The following is a 17,088-nucleotide window of genomic DNA, read 5'->3' as shown; positions in this document are numbered from 1 at the left end:
ATTGGGAGGTCTTTTGCCTCCGCTGTTCATGTAATGCAAAATCGGAGTGCTGCTAGCCAGAAAGAAATGTAATATTTGTTTTAGGAACCCATCCATCCTTCATCAGGGATGAGACAATGAATTCTCCAGCTTAATAGGAGCTTTTCATCTGCAGCTCTTCCAGTCCTTCTAATGCTGGGAACAGATTTGGTCAAAGTATTACTTGGGTTTAATTTATGCTTTTTTTCCTCTTGCTTTTGATTCATGAAAGCGTTTCAATTCATTGGGGGCACTTAAACTATCTGCGAAGTAAGAGCAGTGCCTAAGCTGGGAGCAGTCGCTGCGTCCTCAGCATTCAGCAGGCGCTCGCTCAGGAGTGAGCCCGCGGCAGCAGATGACGTGTGGCTTGATGCATTTCTTCCCATCAGACGCTGGGAAATAAAACACGATTCCAGCGCGACCGTTAGAGCCTCTGTGTAAGGAAGTAAATCTAAATTTTCCGACAAAAGGAGAGGAGAGGGCTCCAGAGCCTGCCCTGTCAAAAATGCCGTCTGCCTTCTTGAGCGGGACGTGGCTGAGATTTTCCTGTGCGGTTGCCTCAAGCTGGGCGTTTCAGCCTGCTGTCAGACGCCCAGCTGCAAGGGGCTGGAGTATCAAAGGGCGCTGCGGATGGGTTTAGCTTGTAAAATTTGGCCAACTTGCTAACTATAGACTGTTACTACCAGGATCCCAGCTTTTGCTTGGCTTGCTAGCAGGGTGTCTGCAGTCCCACATGAACAGTGCAGTGAGACCAAAGTCCAGTCTCAGTGTTGCTGTGATTCTTTGCATGATTGTGGCTCTTAATTCTTTTTATTTTTTTAAAGTTGTAGATTCTGGGGTCCTGTGAAAAACTGGGGTAAAAAGTAGATGGCTGGCAGTGCGTGTAAGTCAGGAGGATGAGACCCAGCTGGCCTTGACCAAGAGGAAGCCCAGTCTGTCCGGAGCCTGTCTTGATACCAGTCTCTTCCAGAGGCAATTGCGTGATTCTGTGAGCATCCGACTTACTGTCCATGAGCTTTGTCCCCTTCTCTTGCACACGAGCAATGCTGGGCGGCACACCCCTGAGCCCAAGGCGAGGCCAGCCCCCCTGCCCCAGCCATGCACAGGCTCTCCCTTAATTTCAAGCCCAGTGGCAGTTCCTGGGCTTGACGTTAAGCCTGTGTGGAAGGTGCACAGGAGCAGGGGTTAATTCGAAGGCTGCAGACACCACGCAGGCACCTTGCTTTTACAAGTGCTGGAGCAGCACATGCCGACACGGGGCAGGCTCCCTGCTGCCGGCTGCAGCTATGCAGATCTCCTTTTTTCCCCACTTTGTGAATGGTTAAATACCCTGCTAGAGCAAGGTAAATGAAGGGTCTTTGCCTAATAAAACCGTGTCTTTGTAGGTGTGCTGTAGCTGCAGGCTCTTACTGGGGCTAGAGGAGGAAACGGTAAAGCTCCCGCAGAGTGCAGGGATGGGAGCGCTTTATGGCTCGCTGAACAGGCTCTGGGCTTGCAGCAAGGAAGCTGAGTTTGGGCTGACCTGTCCAGAGCTCGCTCTGACAGCCAATGCGGGGATTATTTTTGGACTGAGAAGCTCCATCACTTTTTCCAGGTTAACTTGAGATAGCCCTGGTGCATTGCAGGCTCCTGGGGGACGGTCTCTCCCTTCCCTGTGGGAACGTGCTTGCTGAAGAACCAGACCGTGCACACCGTGCATGGACACGGCGCTCATCCCGAGCAAACCCCAGGAATGTTTCCTGCCTCCGAGGCTTCCTTTTCTGGAGCGCTCAGCAAGCAGGAGTGGAAAGGGGTTTGAGGGGCTTGGGATTTTGCTGAGAGAGCTCCTTCCTCCGCTTGGCGAGCTGGGGATGACCCTGCGGGACAGGGACCGCGTGGCCGTCTCCCATCCTGGGATGGAGCTGAGCAGCATGCGAGGTGCTGGAGCTCCCTCGCTTCCTGCCCAAATGGATGAGCATCCAGTCCAGAAGAATGAGCCACTTCCCTTATTCCTTCTTAGCACTAATGAGCTGTGGGGCTAACGAGCTTGGGGTACTTTGCCCCAAATGCCCCAAGATGCTGCAGCATGGCTGGGGGATTCTTTGCAGCCTGACCAGAGCCACTTGCCCATCGGCTCTGCTTGACCCTTGCAGAAATGAGTTGCAGTGCCTCGAGCCCAGTGGCTGAATTCAGCAGCCGCATGAGCCGGAGAGCCGGGGAGAGGGCTGTCACCACCCTAGAAGAAGTAGCAGAGTCCCGAGAAGGGGCAGGAGGCGCCGAGTCCCGACTGTCCCCGCTGCACTGGCAGCTTGTGCCGAGCACTGTAGCCAGGCGTGTTTGCAGCGTTTTATGGGGCATAATCTGTTGTCATCAAAGCCGATGGCAAATTCTGTACTTTCTGCAGTTGACGCTAAATAGATCTTTTGAAGGTTGTAATTTCTCGTTTAACCGATGCCAGTTGCGAATTCTTTGTGCTGAGGAATAACTCCTTAGTGCCAAATAAAATACAGTGGAAGTCTGTGGCATGTTTTTCAGCGTATTGTTAGTTACAGCCCTCCTGACAGAGCACATTCTATGCTGAAGATAAATGCTCGGGAGCTTCTTGCCAATTTATGTCCAAAAGGGCTTTTCTTGGATGTCCTCTTCTCTGTGGAAAATGCTTTTCTGTTTTTCCAGCAAACATTTAATGAGCTGCGTTTAGAAGAAAAAGAGGACCTATTTCAGGATCGGACCGTTCTGCATTAGCGCTCTCGGAGCTGGGTCTGTGGCTCTTTGGATGCTCTGATCTTTGTTACAGCACGTTGCGTGGCAGTGGTCTTTACAGAGCAGTTCGCGTGTCCCAGGACCTGCGTGGGGGATACTTCAGTCCGCCCAGCAGTGTCGTGGCTGCACACCAGTCCCATCTCAGCGTCACTTTCAGCACAAGGCTGGGACTTGGGGCTGGCAGCAGATGGCCCTAAGCCTGAGCTGTGGTGTCCCTCCCAGCACCCCTTTCCAGGAGGCGTATGGAGAGCCGCACGAAGAGGAGGAGGGAGGAGTGCACCTCTGACAGGGAGTCGCCTGCACACAGGGAGCAGCTGAGCTTCCTTGCCTAGCGATGGGGTGATTTCAGAAGTCCATTGAGGGATGCAGTTGGTGGAGCAGAGTGGAAAGCCCATCTCACAGCTGCTTGTCTTAATCAACCCCGAAATGGCTGCCGTGTACCTATATACCATATGCCCAAACTGTTGTCTTTACAAATGGCACAATGCATCCAAACCTCTGGTTTATTTTGAAGGGATTTGCTTGTTGTCCGCCCCCTGTAAGTGCAGGACTGCTGGATGTTTTGTGAGCAGAGTGCCAGAACGCGTCCTCCAGGAGCAGTTCTCCATCTGAGCAGACGGGAGAGGCAAAGCAAGGAAGGAAACAGAGGCGCAGTCTTGACTCGTGTTTCTCTAGCGCATTTCGAGGGCCTCTGCTGAGAGAAGGAGGAGAAACCTGTTTAATATACTCTAGTGACCTGCATGAACTTAAATCTGGTGGAAAGTCATTGGCCGATTTCAGGAGGGCTTTGGTCTGGAGCAAAAGCCCTCGTCCTGCTGTTCTTTGGAAGGCATTAGAGAGCCTGGAGGAGGACTGGTGTGGGATGGCTTTAAACTTCCACTTAAATGCTGTGTTGAGTGGGGCCCTGAGGCTAGGCACACTCTCCCTAAATATCCCGAAACATCGTTGTTTTTCCAGTGAAAAACATCACCTGACTCCCAGTGGTTTTGTTCAATAGTTTTTTATTATTTGGGTAACTTAGTTTTTTTTATGTTTCCATTGCATTTTATATACAAATATTAATGTTTCTTGGGTTGAGAATACTTTTTACTAGACTTTTTTTTTTACTTTAATTGTTAGTAAAAATAGACATAATGAAATAACAAGTAAACGATGTTGCCAGTGGATTGGTCAAAAAAAGTCATAAGATGTTTTCCTAGGGAAAAAAACTCTGTTTAAAAGTTTCTCATTAAAAGTAATTGACATTTCTGGATATGACTGACATTAGGAAGTTTGAAAAACTGCCCATACTAACAGGCTGGGGGACAGGAATTTGCTGTATTTTTCAGGCTGTATACAAGAAAGATGCAGCGCTGCAAACTCGGCTTCGTAGCTTTGCCAACGCGTCTAGACAGCCCATCTCCAAAGGGAGAGAGAAGCTTATTTCCTGGCCCTGCTCCATCCCTGGCTGCTTGCAATGAGACAAGACCACGTACCGGTCTCCTTTATCAGTGGACACTTTGCATTCACGCTTTGGGTTTGCGCTGAGCTTGCTCAGCCGTGATCACGTGCGATGATCCGCACTCCCGCAGCTGGAGGGATGCGATGGCCGGAGCAGGAGACGGGTACGTGGTCATGTTTCCCCAGCTGGGCCACCTTGGGTGAGCTATCAAGTCTTTTTCTGGGCCAGTTATTCCTCTTTTTGGCAGGGAAGTGGCTTTTGCCCCAGCGCAACTGAAGGCAGCGGATGCAATTCATTAGCTAGAGCCTTTCAAAAAGCTTCCATTCTGTTAAGTTATGCTAGAAAAGCAACATTCATCTGCTTGCTCTACACCAGACTGAAAGCAGCACTTGGTGGCTGAAATATCCTGTGTTTCCATGCAGGTCCCCTAAATCGTCTGGTCCTCAAGGCTAGCATATCTGACTGCAGGCTGATTAAGGGCAGCAAAAAGCAAATATCTGATAATATATTCATCACCTGGAGGCAAAGATTATTAATCCATATTAGGGAGTGTCATTTCCAACATATCACTCATTTGCCCCAATTCACAGGAGCTCTGACAATAATTATGCAGCCTCCTCTGCTGGGAGTTGTGCTTTTCAAACTGCAGTGAACTTTTTGGAAATACAGAGGTTTCCATTTTTCAGCCTTTTGATTTAAAATCTCTAGATGATTGTTCGCCTCTGGCAGGGAACCATTGCAAATACATTCCAAAATATTCATCATTCCAGCAGGCTAAGAAACATAAGATGTAGCAATTTATTAGCTAATGTGAAATGCATTTGCTGTCCAGAAGGGGCTGGGGATGGAGGTGGGTTGCAGCCTGCTTTCCCTTGGCATCCCTTTGAGCCGGGGTGCGGAGCACACCGGAGCCCTTGGTCCATCCTGTCTGCTGTCCTGTTTTGCTAAATGCTGCTGTGTCAAGAAAGTTACTCTTTGAAACGTCCCTAAGTGCTCTAATCCTTTTACCTCCTCTAGCCATGTGGGTTATAAAGGCCCTTTATCCCCACCCGAGGAATGCATTCCCTGTCGGGATGCTCAGCCCCTGGAAGAGGCAGGTGGGCTGGATGCTGACAGCCGGGCTCAAGTTCTGTTGTTCCTGGACCTCATATATCATCAGTTTTCCATTCGCGATCAAGAGGGACCCATAAAATGCATTAGCGGTCAAAATCTGGATTTCTGAGTGAAGCTCTGCAACGGCTCTGGCCTGATTTGCACGTTCCTTTGTAGAGGTGGTGGCCTGATCTGGGCAAAATCCATTTGTTCTTGGATGCCAATGAAAGGGGAGCACAGACTTTGGATAGCTGCTTTCGGTGTTCGTGCCATCCTTTGCACCTTCCCTTCTCCCAGGTGCCCCCCATCCTGGCATAGTCCTTTTGGGCCCCTGCTGTCATGCGAGGTGAGCTGAGCCTGCTCTGCCGTGCCATTTGATGATGAACAGATGAAATATCCATTGAGAACTGTTTCTGTGCACCGCTGGGGCCAGCTGGCATGTGCATCCCATGGGTCATTGTCTGCTCGTGCAGGTCCCACGTACATTTGGAAATGAGACGTCCGAAAAGCCTGAAATGCCAAGTGGTTCGTTTGCAGTGTATATATGGACTGAAAAAAAAAAATCCCCCTAAGGCAGCCCTTTCCTGCCTTGGCAAAAACTTTTTTTTTTTTTTTTTTGCGTGTGTACATGCCTCATGCAAAGCCATCTCTGATTTTCCCCCATTAGAACGCTTCACTAGCTGCAGTTCATGGGGCCTTTTTGCTACTTCTTAAAATACAAGAGAAAATGTAATAAAAGCAGTGATATCCAGAGTTTAGGTGGGTGCTGGATGGGAGGAATGGTTGGAGGGGTGCTGCGGGGTCCCAGCTGCGTGGCTTCTGGCTGATGCATCCGTCTACACGAGCACTAGCAGGGGGCTCAGCATGCAGAACCCATGGCCATCAGGAGCAGGAGTAGAAGTGGTTTCTATTCCTTTAGGTTTCAGGGACTACTCTGAGGGCTGGAAAGACCTTGAAAAAACTGGGGTGTAGCACCCAGAAGGGCTGGAGCAATCACGGCATTGCCTGCATTGTGCTTCTGGCTCCAGGACGTCCTATTAGCCCTCGGACCAAGCACCTGGCACCGCATCGATTTTTCTGTCTCCTGAAGACGACTTCTTATGGAAGGAGTCAAAATCCACCCCACATGTGGTCTCTACAATGAGGGAATCTCCCTAGCGTACTCTGTATTTTCTTGTTCAAGCCTTGTTCCATCAGAAGGTGTGTTGTCCCCTGAAACCTGGGACGTAGATTTGTGTCCAGCTACGGGTCCGTGGCTCACCTCTGTACGTACCGAGAAGGAGGACCCTGGGGAAATCCAGCAGGGGAGCGGGTGGAAATAACTCTGCGTGCCTATAACGTGTGACCCTATGGAACTTACTGCGGTGGGTATCAGCATGGAGCACAGATGAATAACATGTCCTTGGGTAGTCCTGGCTGCACGGTCAAGCTGAGAGGAGGTTTGTCTTGTAAGACGAATCTTCTGAGCAGTTGTGTGTTGGATATACACCTTTAGGGTTAAGAGAGGCACTGAGCTTCTCGAGCCTTTGCAGGAAGGACAAGAAAGGGTGCTGGAGAGAAAAGACGACAGGCGTTATCTGGAATGAATGAGGGCAGGGAGGGACCAAGGGAGCAGGGAGGCAGCTTTGGAACTGAGAAAATACCGATGGAGCAGGGCGGAGGTTAGCGAGCGTGATCTTGGCTGCACGAAGGCTGTTCCTAAGATGAAACATCAGGCCACACGGCATGGGAAGGGGAGCTGGTGGGAAGAGGATGTGGGCGTTGGAGGCCATCCCCTGACCTTGCGGGGGCACGTTCAGCCCTGCCAAATGCGATGACACGGGATCTTAACCCGAGGCTACAAAAGCCGGGTTGCTCTGGCTTGACGGGGACAAACCGGCACCAGTTCTGGATGCGACACCTTTGGGTTTGGCAGTGGGGCCGTACATTCATGTTCCTGCCCCTCTGTCACAGGCCCAACGCTTCCACGGCTCTGGGCTACCCTCACGAGGGGCTTCAGGGGGTCTGTGGGATCCTGTCCCCTCCCCAGCCTGGTAAATCCACGCCGCTGGATGACAGCCACAGCCTGGTGGTTTGGTCTCTCTGTCAGTTACAAAGCGCAGTCTCACAGAACATGATTTGCCGCTGGCAGGCTTTAAAACTATGTGTTTGCTTTTGATTATATTTTTTTTTTTTTAAATTAATTTTCCGAGGATCAATGTGGTAATGCATATAAAAATTACAATATGTAAAACAAAGTATAAAAGCATACGAGGAATTCCAAACACATAACATACTGTGCCTTGGAGCTTATGAGATCCATACAGTGCTTATTGTATTATGGGAACACTCTGACCCCAAGACCTGGCGGAAAGGCTTGTTAGAAGAGCAGGACTGAGCCGTATGCCTTATGAGCTGTAGGATGCCCAGAAGGAAAACCCTAGCGAATATAAGAGCAGAGCTCTTACAGCACAGCTCAGACTCGTCTGCAGGATCTAGGGGGACTTTTGATGGCTTTGTACCAATTTCTGGAGGAGGATGTGTACGTCTGCCCCCACAAACGTTGTTCTCCCAGTAATTAACACTTAGCGTCGTGTCTTTCTAGGAAGAATCTCTGGCTTTCCATTGGATCATGATTACATTTTTTTTGTCCAATGTCGCTGCCGCTACCACCTCCAGCAAGCAGAGACATTGACGTACTCAGGGAGGACGCACGTCTTAGCCACCGTAACTGCCCATGTGCTCTGCAGGTTCCCACCAGATGAGAGCTGAAACCAGCCCAGAAAGGAGCTTTGTCTTACATCTGATAGAGGACAGGGCTCGTAGCTGCTGGCAAGGAGCTCGTGCTGCCCCGTCCTGGCGGAGGGCAGCGAGGGTTTCCAGCCAGCACCGGTGAAGCCGAGGCTGTGCGGGACCTCAGCGAGCTCCCCTAGTCTGGCAGGCAGAGCTGAGTGCCGCAGGAGGCTGTAGGCACGCTATCCATGCAAAAGCTATTCACAGCTCGGTAATGATATGTAATTGTTTGTATGCGGTCAGCTAAAAATTATCCTGATAAGTTCCACATTGCAGACACTTTGGAGATGAACTGCCGTAGTCCCCCGGGTAACGCTGGAAACACACACGCTTTTCCATTTAATATTCAAACTTGGTTTTCATATGAAAAATCCAGTATTGCCTCTCTGAAGTCCCACGCTCAGTTCACAAAATGATTTCTTTTTGTGAAAGAAGTGAACCTGATTAGTTTATGAGATAATCAAAAGTGAAGGGTATTAGAAAAATACAGCATCTGTTTCTTTGTTTTTCTTCTCTTTTTTTTTCCCCTGTGTTTTTGGTGATCCTGACATGGCTAGAACTTCAGATACTTGGATTTGCTGTGTAATTGAAATAATTTGAGGTCTTGTGCGCAGATGGTACAAAAAAAAAAAAAGAAAAGCAGCAAAGGTTAGAATATAGCTCAGCCGGCGCTGTGCGATGGGAGCAGAATGATAGTTCAAAAATTTCTGTAGCCTGACCTGTAATTACAAATAGAAACCTGCCATTGTCACAGTTGTATGGCTGCTCGTCGGGGTTGGATTCAGTACGCGATTTAATTAGCATCTCAGATCTTAGTATATTTCAAGGTTTTTCTCAGTGTCACCTTCATTCTGTACCGCCTGTCTTTGTAATGTCTGATTTATGTAGTTATGACTTCTCCGTGTAGCATTTTTGCACCCCGATGTTAAGCCTTATTCCCTTTTGAAATACTTTTCATGGATAGAAATACATACAAACCAGGTTCAGGCTCTCCTGGCAGCCTTTAGATACTTCATGCAGCTCTGAGCACAAAATCTTACCCGTGTGGGTCCCCATGCCCCCCCTGTGTCACTGCTGACATCTGGGTAAGGCCGTTTTGGTGACAGATGCTGCTGGGCAGCAGGCTCCTGCCTGGAGGAGCCCCATCCTGCTCTGTGGTGCTTGGAAGGGAAGCCACAAAACCAGAGGTGGGCCTGGCCGTCCAGTTCGCCCACAGACATGGGAAACAAGCTGAGGGAAAGGAGATGCGAGGCTTTTTTCTGCCTAAGTGATGTTTTGGGGCTGCAAGGAGACTTTCCAGGTTGAGAACATCTCGTGTAAGGTTACTTTGCTCTGGCTGGGCTCGGGTCTGGTGCTGTCTGGGGGCTGTTTCTTGATGGGGAGCGACTTCACCTCTGTATGTACGGGTGATGATGGAGGGACCCCATGCCCTGTGGCACACCGGGTCACCTCCGGCATCCACCACGAGGCAAAAGTCCCTTGTGGTTCGTCCCAGCTCAGTTGTGTAATCAGGTGGGTTTGTATGTCGGGCAGGCAGCTTTCCGTGAGCCTTCCCCACAGATACTCGTACGTAAGGCTCAGCCGCTGCCGGGAATTCGTCTCCTCCAACTTTCACTTCTGGGAAGTTGTGTTTTGAGCCTCCCTTTGTCGGAAACGGTGAGTTTCTCCTCGGAGAAAGGGCAGGAGAGAAGGGAGTCTCACCCAGACGTGAGCAAGGCCGCTCGTCTTGCACCCTTGTCGCCGTCCCCTGAATGCCTGTCTGGATATTGGGGTTACAAAATGAGAATTAATTTTGATTAAACCTGAAATATTTTGGTGGGAAAAAAAAAAAAAAAGGAATATGAGCCTGCAAAGGGCTGTAGCTGTCGGGACGGCCAAGGGAGGACCCACAGAAATGTTTCTACTCAAGCTTCTTAAATTTAACTGTGAACCTGATGAAAAGACTTTTGCTCTCCCTTCTGTTCTCCCTTTTTCTTTCTTTCCCTGCTACGCAAAAAAAAAAAAAAAAAAAAAAAAAACACTTTAGTTTTTATGGCTTGCAGGATTTTTTAATTTGAAAGAATTTTTAGTTGCTAGGTTTTTAGTTTCTAGATTTCCTTCGCCCGTGAAATAGATGTTTTGTTTTTCTTTAATCCATATTCAAACTTTACTGGTAACTTCTTATTTTTAACGCTGTGATTGCAGTCTGATTCTTTATTTTCTTCCTGGAATTCTTTCTCAGTTTACAGTTTATGTAACTGATGTGATAAACCCTGCCTTACTGTATATGATTTGTGGGTAAAAGTCTCCGTCCCTCCCTTAATGAAACCCAGTTGTTTACTTTCAGTTCGGATCTGATTCATGTGCTATAATCACCAGTTCAGGACTTAATAGAACTGGTCACAACTTTTCAGAACTGCCCACACAGTGTAAATCCCATCTGGAAATATGTTTTTGTTCTGACCTGGAATGGAAGCAAGTATGTACAAGCATTCCTGCAAACTGGAAATCCAAAATATGTTGTGGTTGCACGTACTGGTGGAAAAAATACCGATCTTGTAACTTGCATGTAGGCATTGCATTCTGAGCTCTGTTTTCTTTTATAATGCATTCTGTTTTCAACATGACGTCCCAACAGGGGCCATCTGATGACACCCCGGTGACAGCTGCAGATGCTAGGACAGCGGTTCTGCCCCATTGCAAGGGGAGATGAGATAAGCAAGGAAAAAAAGGATAGGATGCTGCATGCTGTAATATTTGGGAGCAGTGAAAAGGGCTCTGGAGCGTCCTAGAAGTGCATTCGTGTATGACACCAGGCTTTGCATGTCATTGGCAAATGTAGAAATTGTACAGGCAAAACACGTATGTGGAAAGAGGAAACAAAATCCCCTGGTCCAGCGTGAAACATTGGAATTTTGAAATGAAATTCCCAGATTTTACAGCGTTGGGTTCCTGAGAGGAGAAACGTGCGCTTCAATCTCTCTGGGGGACGTGTTTGCGAGCAGCATGGCTTTGGAGAACGCTGTTTGTAATCAAATATTTCTGATTAAAAGAATGTTGATGAAAGACTTCTGACCCATCTCAAAAGTGTTAGAGCTATTTCCCTCTTCTCTCAGTTTCTGCTGACTCGAGACGCTTGTGCTGTCAACGTTATTTAGGAATACCATTTTTCCATGTTCAGTGCTGTTTTCTGATAAAGTAATAGTGGCAGAAAAAAAAAATACCCTGCTGACATGTTGAAGGCTGCCCAGGACTGCTGTGAGCAAAGTGACATTTGCAGATGCGTGGGGTTTAGGTGGCTGCCTTCCCTCGTTAGCAGTTTTTAATTGGCATATGGTGTTTCTGTGTGGCAGCGCAAGGATTTCAGTAGGGCTGACCGACCCAGCTCCGGGCTAATATGGCTGTTATTTTATTTTTCTTTCTACTAACCACGTAACTCCTGTAGACGTTTGGCTCCAGCTGTGCTGGTCCAGATGTGCAGTGAGAGGAGATCTCAGAGCCCTGGCCCCCCGTGGCAAGTTGCGCATAGCCATCGAGCCGCCTCCATCCCTCTCCATCCTGGGATGGGGGTGGCTCACATCCTTGCTCCGTGCCAGCCGGCGGTGGAGGTGACCTGGCCGTGAGTCACTGCAGCGACTGCCTGCAGCTTTCCACTCCTTGGCCCCTTCTATTTTCGTGTCCAGAAATTACGAGGTGAGCCGTGAATCACCACCGGTGTCTCGGTGTCTCGCTTCACTCCGGAAGGAAACCAGGCAAGTTGCGTTAACGTGCTTGGCAGGAGGGCTTCTTGTTCTCCAGCCTTTTACAGGTTTTGGCCTCTTCTTCTCGTTCCCCGGGGCGATGTGCTCACGATTCCTCATGTGTAGCCGTCGCACAGGATCTGAGCAATGGCCAGACGGCCTCGGGCTCCTTCCAGCCAGGTCTCCTGGGCGGGAAGGGATGCTTCAAACGCTTGGGGGGCTCCCAAGGGCTTCCAAAGGCTTTTGTTGATTCATCCATCCGGCCCGCGCACACAGGGTTTAGATCAGAAAGAAGCATCAGATGGAGAGCTCAGAAGGAGGAAAAATGCCCGCGTTGACGTTGGCCTTCCCAGCAGCTGATCTTGCAACATTTCTGCCATTTGCAGGGACAGTCGTGCCCTGAGGCTTGTTCTCCTTTCTTTGCCATGCAGCGTGGTGCACAGCAGCACAGCTGCATCAAAACTCACCAGTAGGGCCAGGGGGGAATCACTGACCTCATTCTGTAAGGCTTTGGGGATCAGTCAAGAGTGGAAGGTGCAGGAGTTTGCTGCTGCTTTCCGTGAGACCCGTGGTGATGCTGCCCCAGAGCTGGGGACATGATTTTGCATCCGGGAGTCCCCAGACTGCAAGGGAGTCTGCTGGGGATTGTCAGGCTGCCCCAGAGGGGATGGAGGAAAAAACCCGCAGGAATTTGAAAAACCTGCTTTAATTTAAGAGGAATGTCCTTTTGTTCCCAAACGGATGGGCCCTGCTCCAGAGGTGTTCAGGTGCAGTAACCGTTACCAGATGGGCTGTGCAAAGCCACACAAACAGGTGGTGAGGACAACAGCCGTAGGCTTTAATTTCCTCGTCAGCTTCTCTCTGTGCCTTATGTACCCCTGGAGAAGGGCAGGATGAGGGGAGCTGTCAGATCACTGTATGGCAGCAGGAAGGATGGTTGGGGGTTTATTCTGCAACTGCATACGGTGGTTCGAGCCATGGTGAGACTGTCATCTGGGCCCAGGGGCTTATTAATTAACATCAAATATAATTCACTAGCATGTGCCTTTTTTAGGTACAATAATGAGTGCACGTTGATGTGTATTCCTGGACATATTGGCTCAGATCCTCCCAGGTAGGGCCGCTCTGACGTTGCCCACCCAGCGTGCTTGGGAGCGTGAAACGCCTTGCTGCTTTGGGTGGGATCCCATACATGCACAGGGTTAAGTGGTGTCCTGAAATTTGGGGACCAGGACCCTTAACTAAGGACAAATGCAAGGCAATGGCATTCCAGTCCTGCAGCCAGCTCGGGGCTGCTTTATGGGGTCAGCCGTGGCCTCCTGCTCCTGCAGGCTGGTGCCTTGATCTCCTCTTGCTTCCATGTGGCTTCCCATGGTGGCCGAAGTGTTTGTTGTGCTGGCGAGTGGTTATATTTCAGCACAGGTAGGCTAGCAGAAAAAAAAATAGTGTCGTAGCCTCCAGCTTGTACTAATGAAGAGGATTCAGATCTCTGGAGCCGTCACTCACTGCTCGCCCTGCGCGTTCATAGCTCCACCGGTGCTGCCACTTGGCACGTGAAACAGCAGTGGGAAACAGGGAGATGGTGCAAAGTGGATATTTGCTAAGAGTTACTGAGTTGCTAAGAGTTTCGGAGTTACTCTGGTGACTCTAGGCGCAGGCAGTGGGACTCCAGACGTATGGATGAACTGATTTACTGCCAGACTTAATACAAGCCAGGCACAACACAATACGTGCTCTTATGGGACAATGTTTGCTGCTCACCACCTTGCTGGCAAGGGAAGGGACTGCTGGGGAGTACACAACAATTCTTCAGCCAGCAACGTCCAACGTGCATATGCTCAGCCTCTCCCTTACTGGGCTTTTGCTTCCCCATCATGATGCTATCCACGTCCAACTCCCTGTCTTTTGGTGTCCTTGTGTGAGCATACAAGTGAAAAGTTTTGTGCTCGTCTCTTGTTTAGCTGTGTGCAGTCTGACAGCTCGTTGGTTACAGCTCCCATCTCTGCCCAAATTGATGTCTCTTGCTCTGCATGCAAGAAAAACGCAGCTCACGTTTAAGCCAAATGGAGTGATGCACAGAGAATGGTACTACCTCGGCTATAGCCAAGTCAGGAGTCACGGCTGGTTCCTTGTCCTTTTCTTACACAGAGCTGTGCACACCTCCTCAGGCAGTGAGAGCTGGCCTGGGACTCGTGCTTCCCCCTGAGGGCTCTGTTATGTCCCTCTGAAAAATGTGAAGTTCGGGGGTTCGTGATTCTTCATGCTCAGGAAAGGTTTCCAGCATTCCACAATGGGGAGATGCATTTTTTACTTTTTTGTTTCTTTATAGAGGTGCGGAAGCTGAGGGATGGGGTAGCTTGAGATCTGGTCTAAGTTGTAGGCAGTAGAGATGGGAAATGAATGCCTGGGGTCATTGTGCTTTCCACCTCCTTGTTACATGGGAACTAGCGTGGCACACTTAAAGGGTTCATCCAGTCCCCCCGTTCCTGATGGACCCTGGGGAGAGCAGCCCGCAGTGCAGTGCTGGATGTGGCAGGCTCCTGGTTGACGGGTGCAGCAGGGAGGCAGATCGGGTCTGTGGGCACACCCAGGTCCTCCAGGTGTTTACCTGCAATGTCTTTTGTAGATCGTGCTGTCAGTGAAGCTGGGGTGAAGACCAGCACCTTAAGTCTGTGCACTTGTTACATACATGAAAGATGCTTACAAGACAGATGAGGGCAAGGGAGCGGATGGGGAAAATCTTCCTGAAAAGTGATGTGAAACCTTCCTGAGGTAGCTGATCCTCTAGGGGCAACTTCTGGCTATGTCTAGGTTGCAAATCAAAGGAGCTTCTGGAGATGGCAAACAGTGAGGAAAGACATACTGGAATCCTTGTTTATCTGCCCTGCTGCTTCTTAACACGCACATCACCTGACTGCTGCGGGCTCTTAAATTTCTAGCCTTTCATATCTCCAATTCTCTCTCCTAGATGATCAGCTGAACTCAGAAGAGAAGAAGAAAAGAAAGCAGAGAAGGAACAGGACTACATTCAACAGCAGCCAGCTCCAGGCACTAGAGCGGGTCTTTGAGAGGACACACTACCCCGATGCCTTTGTACGGGAAGACCTTGCACGCAGAGTCAACCTCACTGAAGCCAGAGTTCAGGTAATTCCCACAGCGTGTATGGAGACACACCTCACCCAGGTGGTGCCATCCTGGGTGGTTCAGTATGGCAGAAGAAATCATCAAAGTCCACATGTCCACTGCTCAGGCTGCTCACATTAACTCGAGCTGCTCAGCTCTTAGTTTGCAAGCCTGAAGGTGAAATTGAATTGGGGAACTCAAGGGGTTGTACAGCACGCCCAGTCTTACTGAGCTGGTTCTGACGTGGTGGGTCTGTGTGCTTCCCGACCCAGGTGTGGTTCCAGAACCGGAGAGCAAAGTTTCGCCGGAATGAGAGGGCCATGCTGGCCAGCAAGAACGCCTCTCTGCTCAAATCCTACTCAGGGGACGTGACCGCTGTGGAGCAGCCCATAGTACCTCGCCCAGCTCCGAGACCCACCGACTATCTCTCCTGGGGTACTGCCTCGCCTTACAGGTGAGTGAATAACCCCTCTGGGGCTCACAAGTTTCTGGCACAATTTAGAGCAGCCTGAGAGTGGTTCTCAGATGTGTTTGTTTTAATAGCTCTGACGGGCTGCTTATATTCACGTGGGACAGCTGGAGGGTGCAGCGGTTTCACCACCCCACTGGTTTCCCTTAGCTTTTCCCATCCCAGTCCATCTCACTGCCAGGTTTGCCAGGTGGGCTTGGTGCAGCATCGTTGTGGCTCTCCCACAGTTGGTTCCCTGGGAGGCTGCACCTTCTCTGCAGTTCAGGAAGTACTGAAAGAGACTCAGGTAAACGTACACGAAAGCAGAAGAGATTGCACTTGCTTCCCTTGTGCATCCAGTTTAAAGCACAGGGAAACCTTTCCTTGGGACCTAGTTGCTGAAGCACACACGTGTGTGAACGTGCCATTGTGCTGTGATGTGGTTTGCCCGCAGTAAGGGCCAGGTGTCTCTGGGTGGCACACTGAAGTTCAACATCCATCTCCTGCAGCCTGCACTGCTTAAGGGGTGGCAGCAAAGAAGCACAGATGAGTCAGCCCTGGTCTGCTCGGAGCAGCTGCGTTGTCCATGCACGTCTCAGGCCTCCGTGCCATCCGCAACCCAGTGGGAACTGGGTGTGGACACAAGATCCACAGGCTATGTTGGTCTGTGGGGAGCCAGCTGACTTGCAGGCAGTTAAAAATTAGGTTGGTGGGTGTTTGTAGCACAGCGGCCTCTCTGTTGGTCAGGACCTTGGAGCCCTTGGCTGGATTTCTTCCTGTTCATCTGGTGTTGTCACAGCCAGTAACGTGTAGGAGTTACACCAGGCCCAGGCCCTCTCTTCCATAGTCGCCTTGATCCCCTTCTTGTACCCCGAACATAATTTTGCACAATGAGGTCTGCAAACATGTGGCATCCTTGATAGTTTTTTGTTGCTTCAGCTCCGTGGGGTCACCCTTGTCCACCCTGTAGTTCCAGAACAAGAAGTCATAGGTTCATGCACTCCAGGTACTGCAAAGGATGCTTTTGATGACCACCACTTTGGTCTTGGAGATGGCCCTTACCCTCCAGATTTTATCTGAGGACTGCTGTCTGGCAAAGCCCCTCTTCAGAAGTTAAGGCTTTCTCTCTATGAAATGCACCTTGGCATTACGTCCTAGGGAGGAGTCCGGGTGGTGAGTTTAGGGGAGAGAAGCACAGGTCCTTCCCTGCCCTGCTAAGTCTGTTCTGGTCACAGCACCCTGCTGAACACGCGTGGCTTATTTCTACCTCTCACACTTTTAAAAATAGATCGTCCCTCCCAAGATGTTGTTTACACGAGGGGCTTCATAACGGCTTCTAGGAGAAGACCCTGCAAAGGTAACTTCCAGGGGCACACTGGGAAGGGCTGTCCGGGGCTGCTCTGGGCAAGGGGAAGCCCAAGGCATCTGGGGCATGCAAGGGAGAAGGGAAAGCCTTAGGGAAGATGTTTTCCCCCTGAGGTGAGATCCAGACCTGTCTGTGCCTCTCCATGGTGAGAAGACGCTTCCCCAATGTCTTGATGTCTTCCCCTTGTCTTAAGCCAAGACATTTCAGCAAAGGCATTTGCAGTGTCGAGCCTTTCCCACTGGCTGACACACTGAAGCAGGAGAGATCATCGTCCTCCTGCTGCCCATGCAATGGGATGGAGAGCACTGGCAGAGGAGCAGAGCTGTTGGTTTCCACACTGTGGGGTGGCCAGGACCCTTGGATACTT

At 50.1% G+C, this 17,088-nt stretch overlaps 1 protein-coding gene across 3 annotated transcripts in view; it reads left to right on the top strand.

Annotated features, from left to right (window-relative positions):
- Positions 1–17,088, top strand: part of PRRX1 (paired related homeobox 1) — a 36,205-nt gene that overhangs the window by 15,230 nt on the left and 3,887 nt on the right. For 2 of the 3 annotated variants that reach the window (XM_040565608.1, XM_040565609.1), the window contains exons 2-3: positions 14,753–14,928; positions 15,180–15,361. In XM_040565608.1, coding sequence (XP_040421542.1) covers positions 14,753–14,928; positions 15,180–15,361 — 358 coding nt within the window. Of the gene's footprint in view, positions 1–14,752; positions 14,929–15,179; positions 15,362–16,643; positions 16,713–17,088 lie in introns of all 3 variants that reach the window. The other variant, XM_040565610.1, reaches the window with a different exon arrangement.

The sequence above is a fragment of the Cygnus olor genome, chromosome 8 (genome assembly GCF_009769625.2).
Source record: "Cygnus olor isolate bCygOlo1 chromosome 8, bCygOlo1.pri.v2, whole genome shotgun sequence".
NCBI classification, from domain to species: Eukaryota; Metazoa; Chordata; class Aves; order Anseriformes; family Anatidae; genus Cygnus; species Cygnus olor.
The sequence above is the reverse complement of the archived record's forward strand: the minus strand, read 5'-3'. Positions and strand labels throughout refer to the sequence as shown.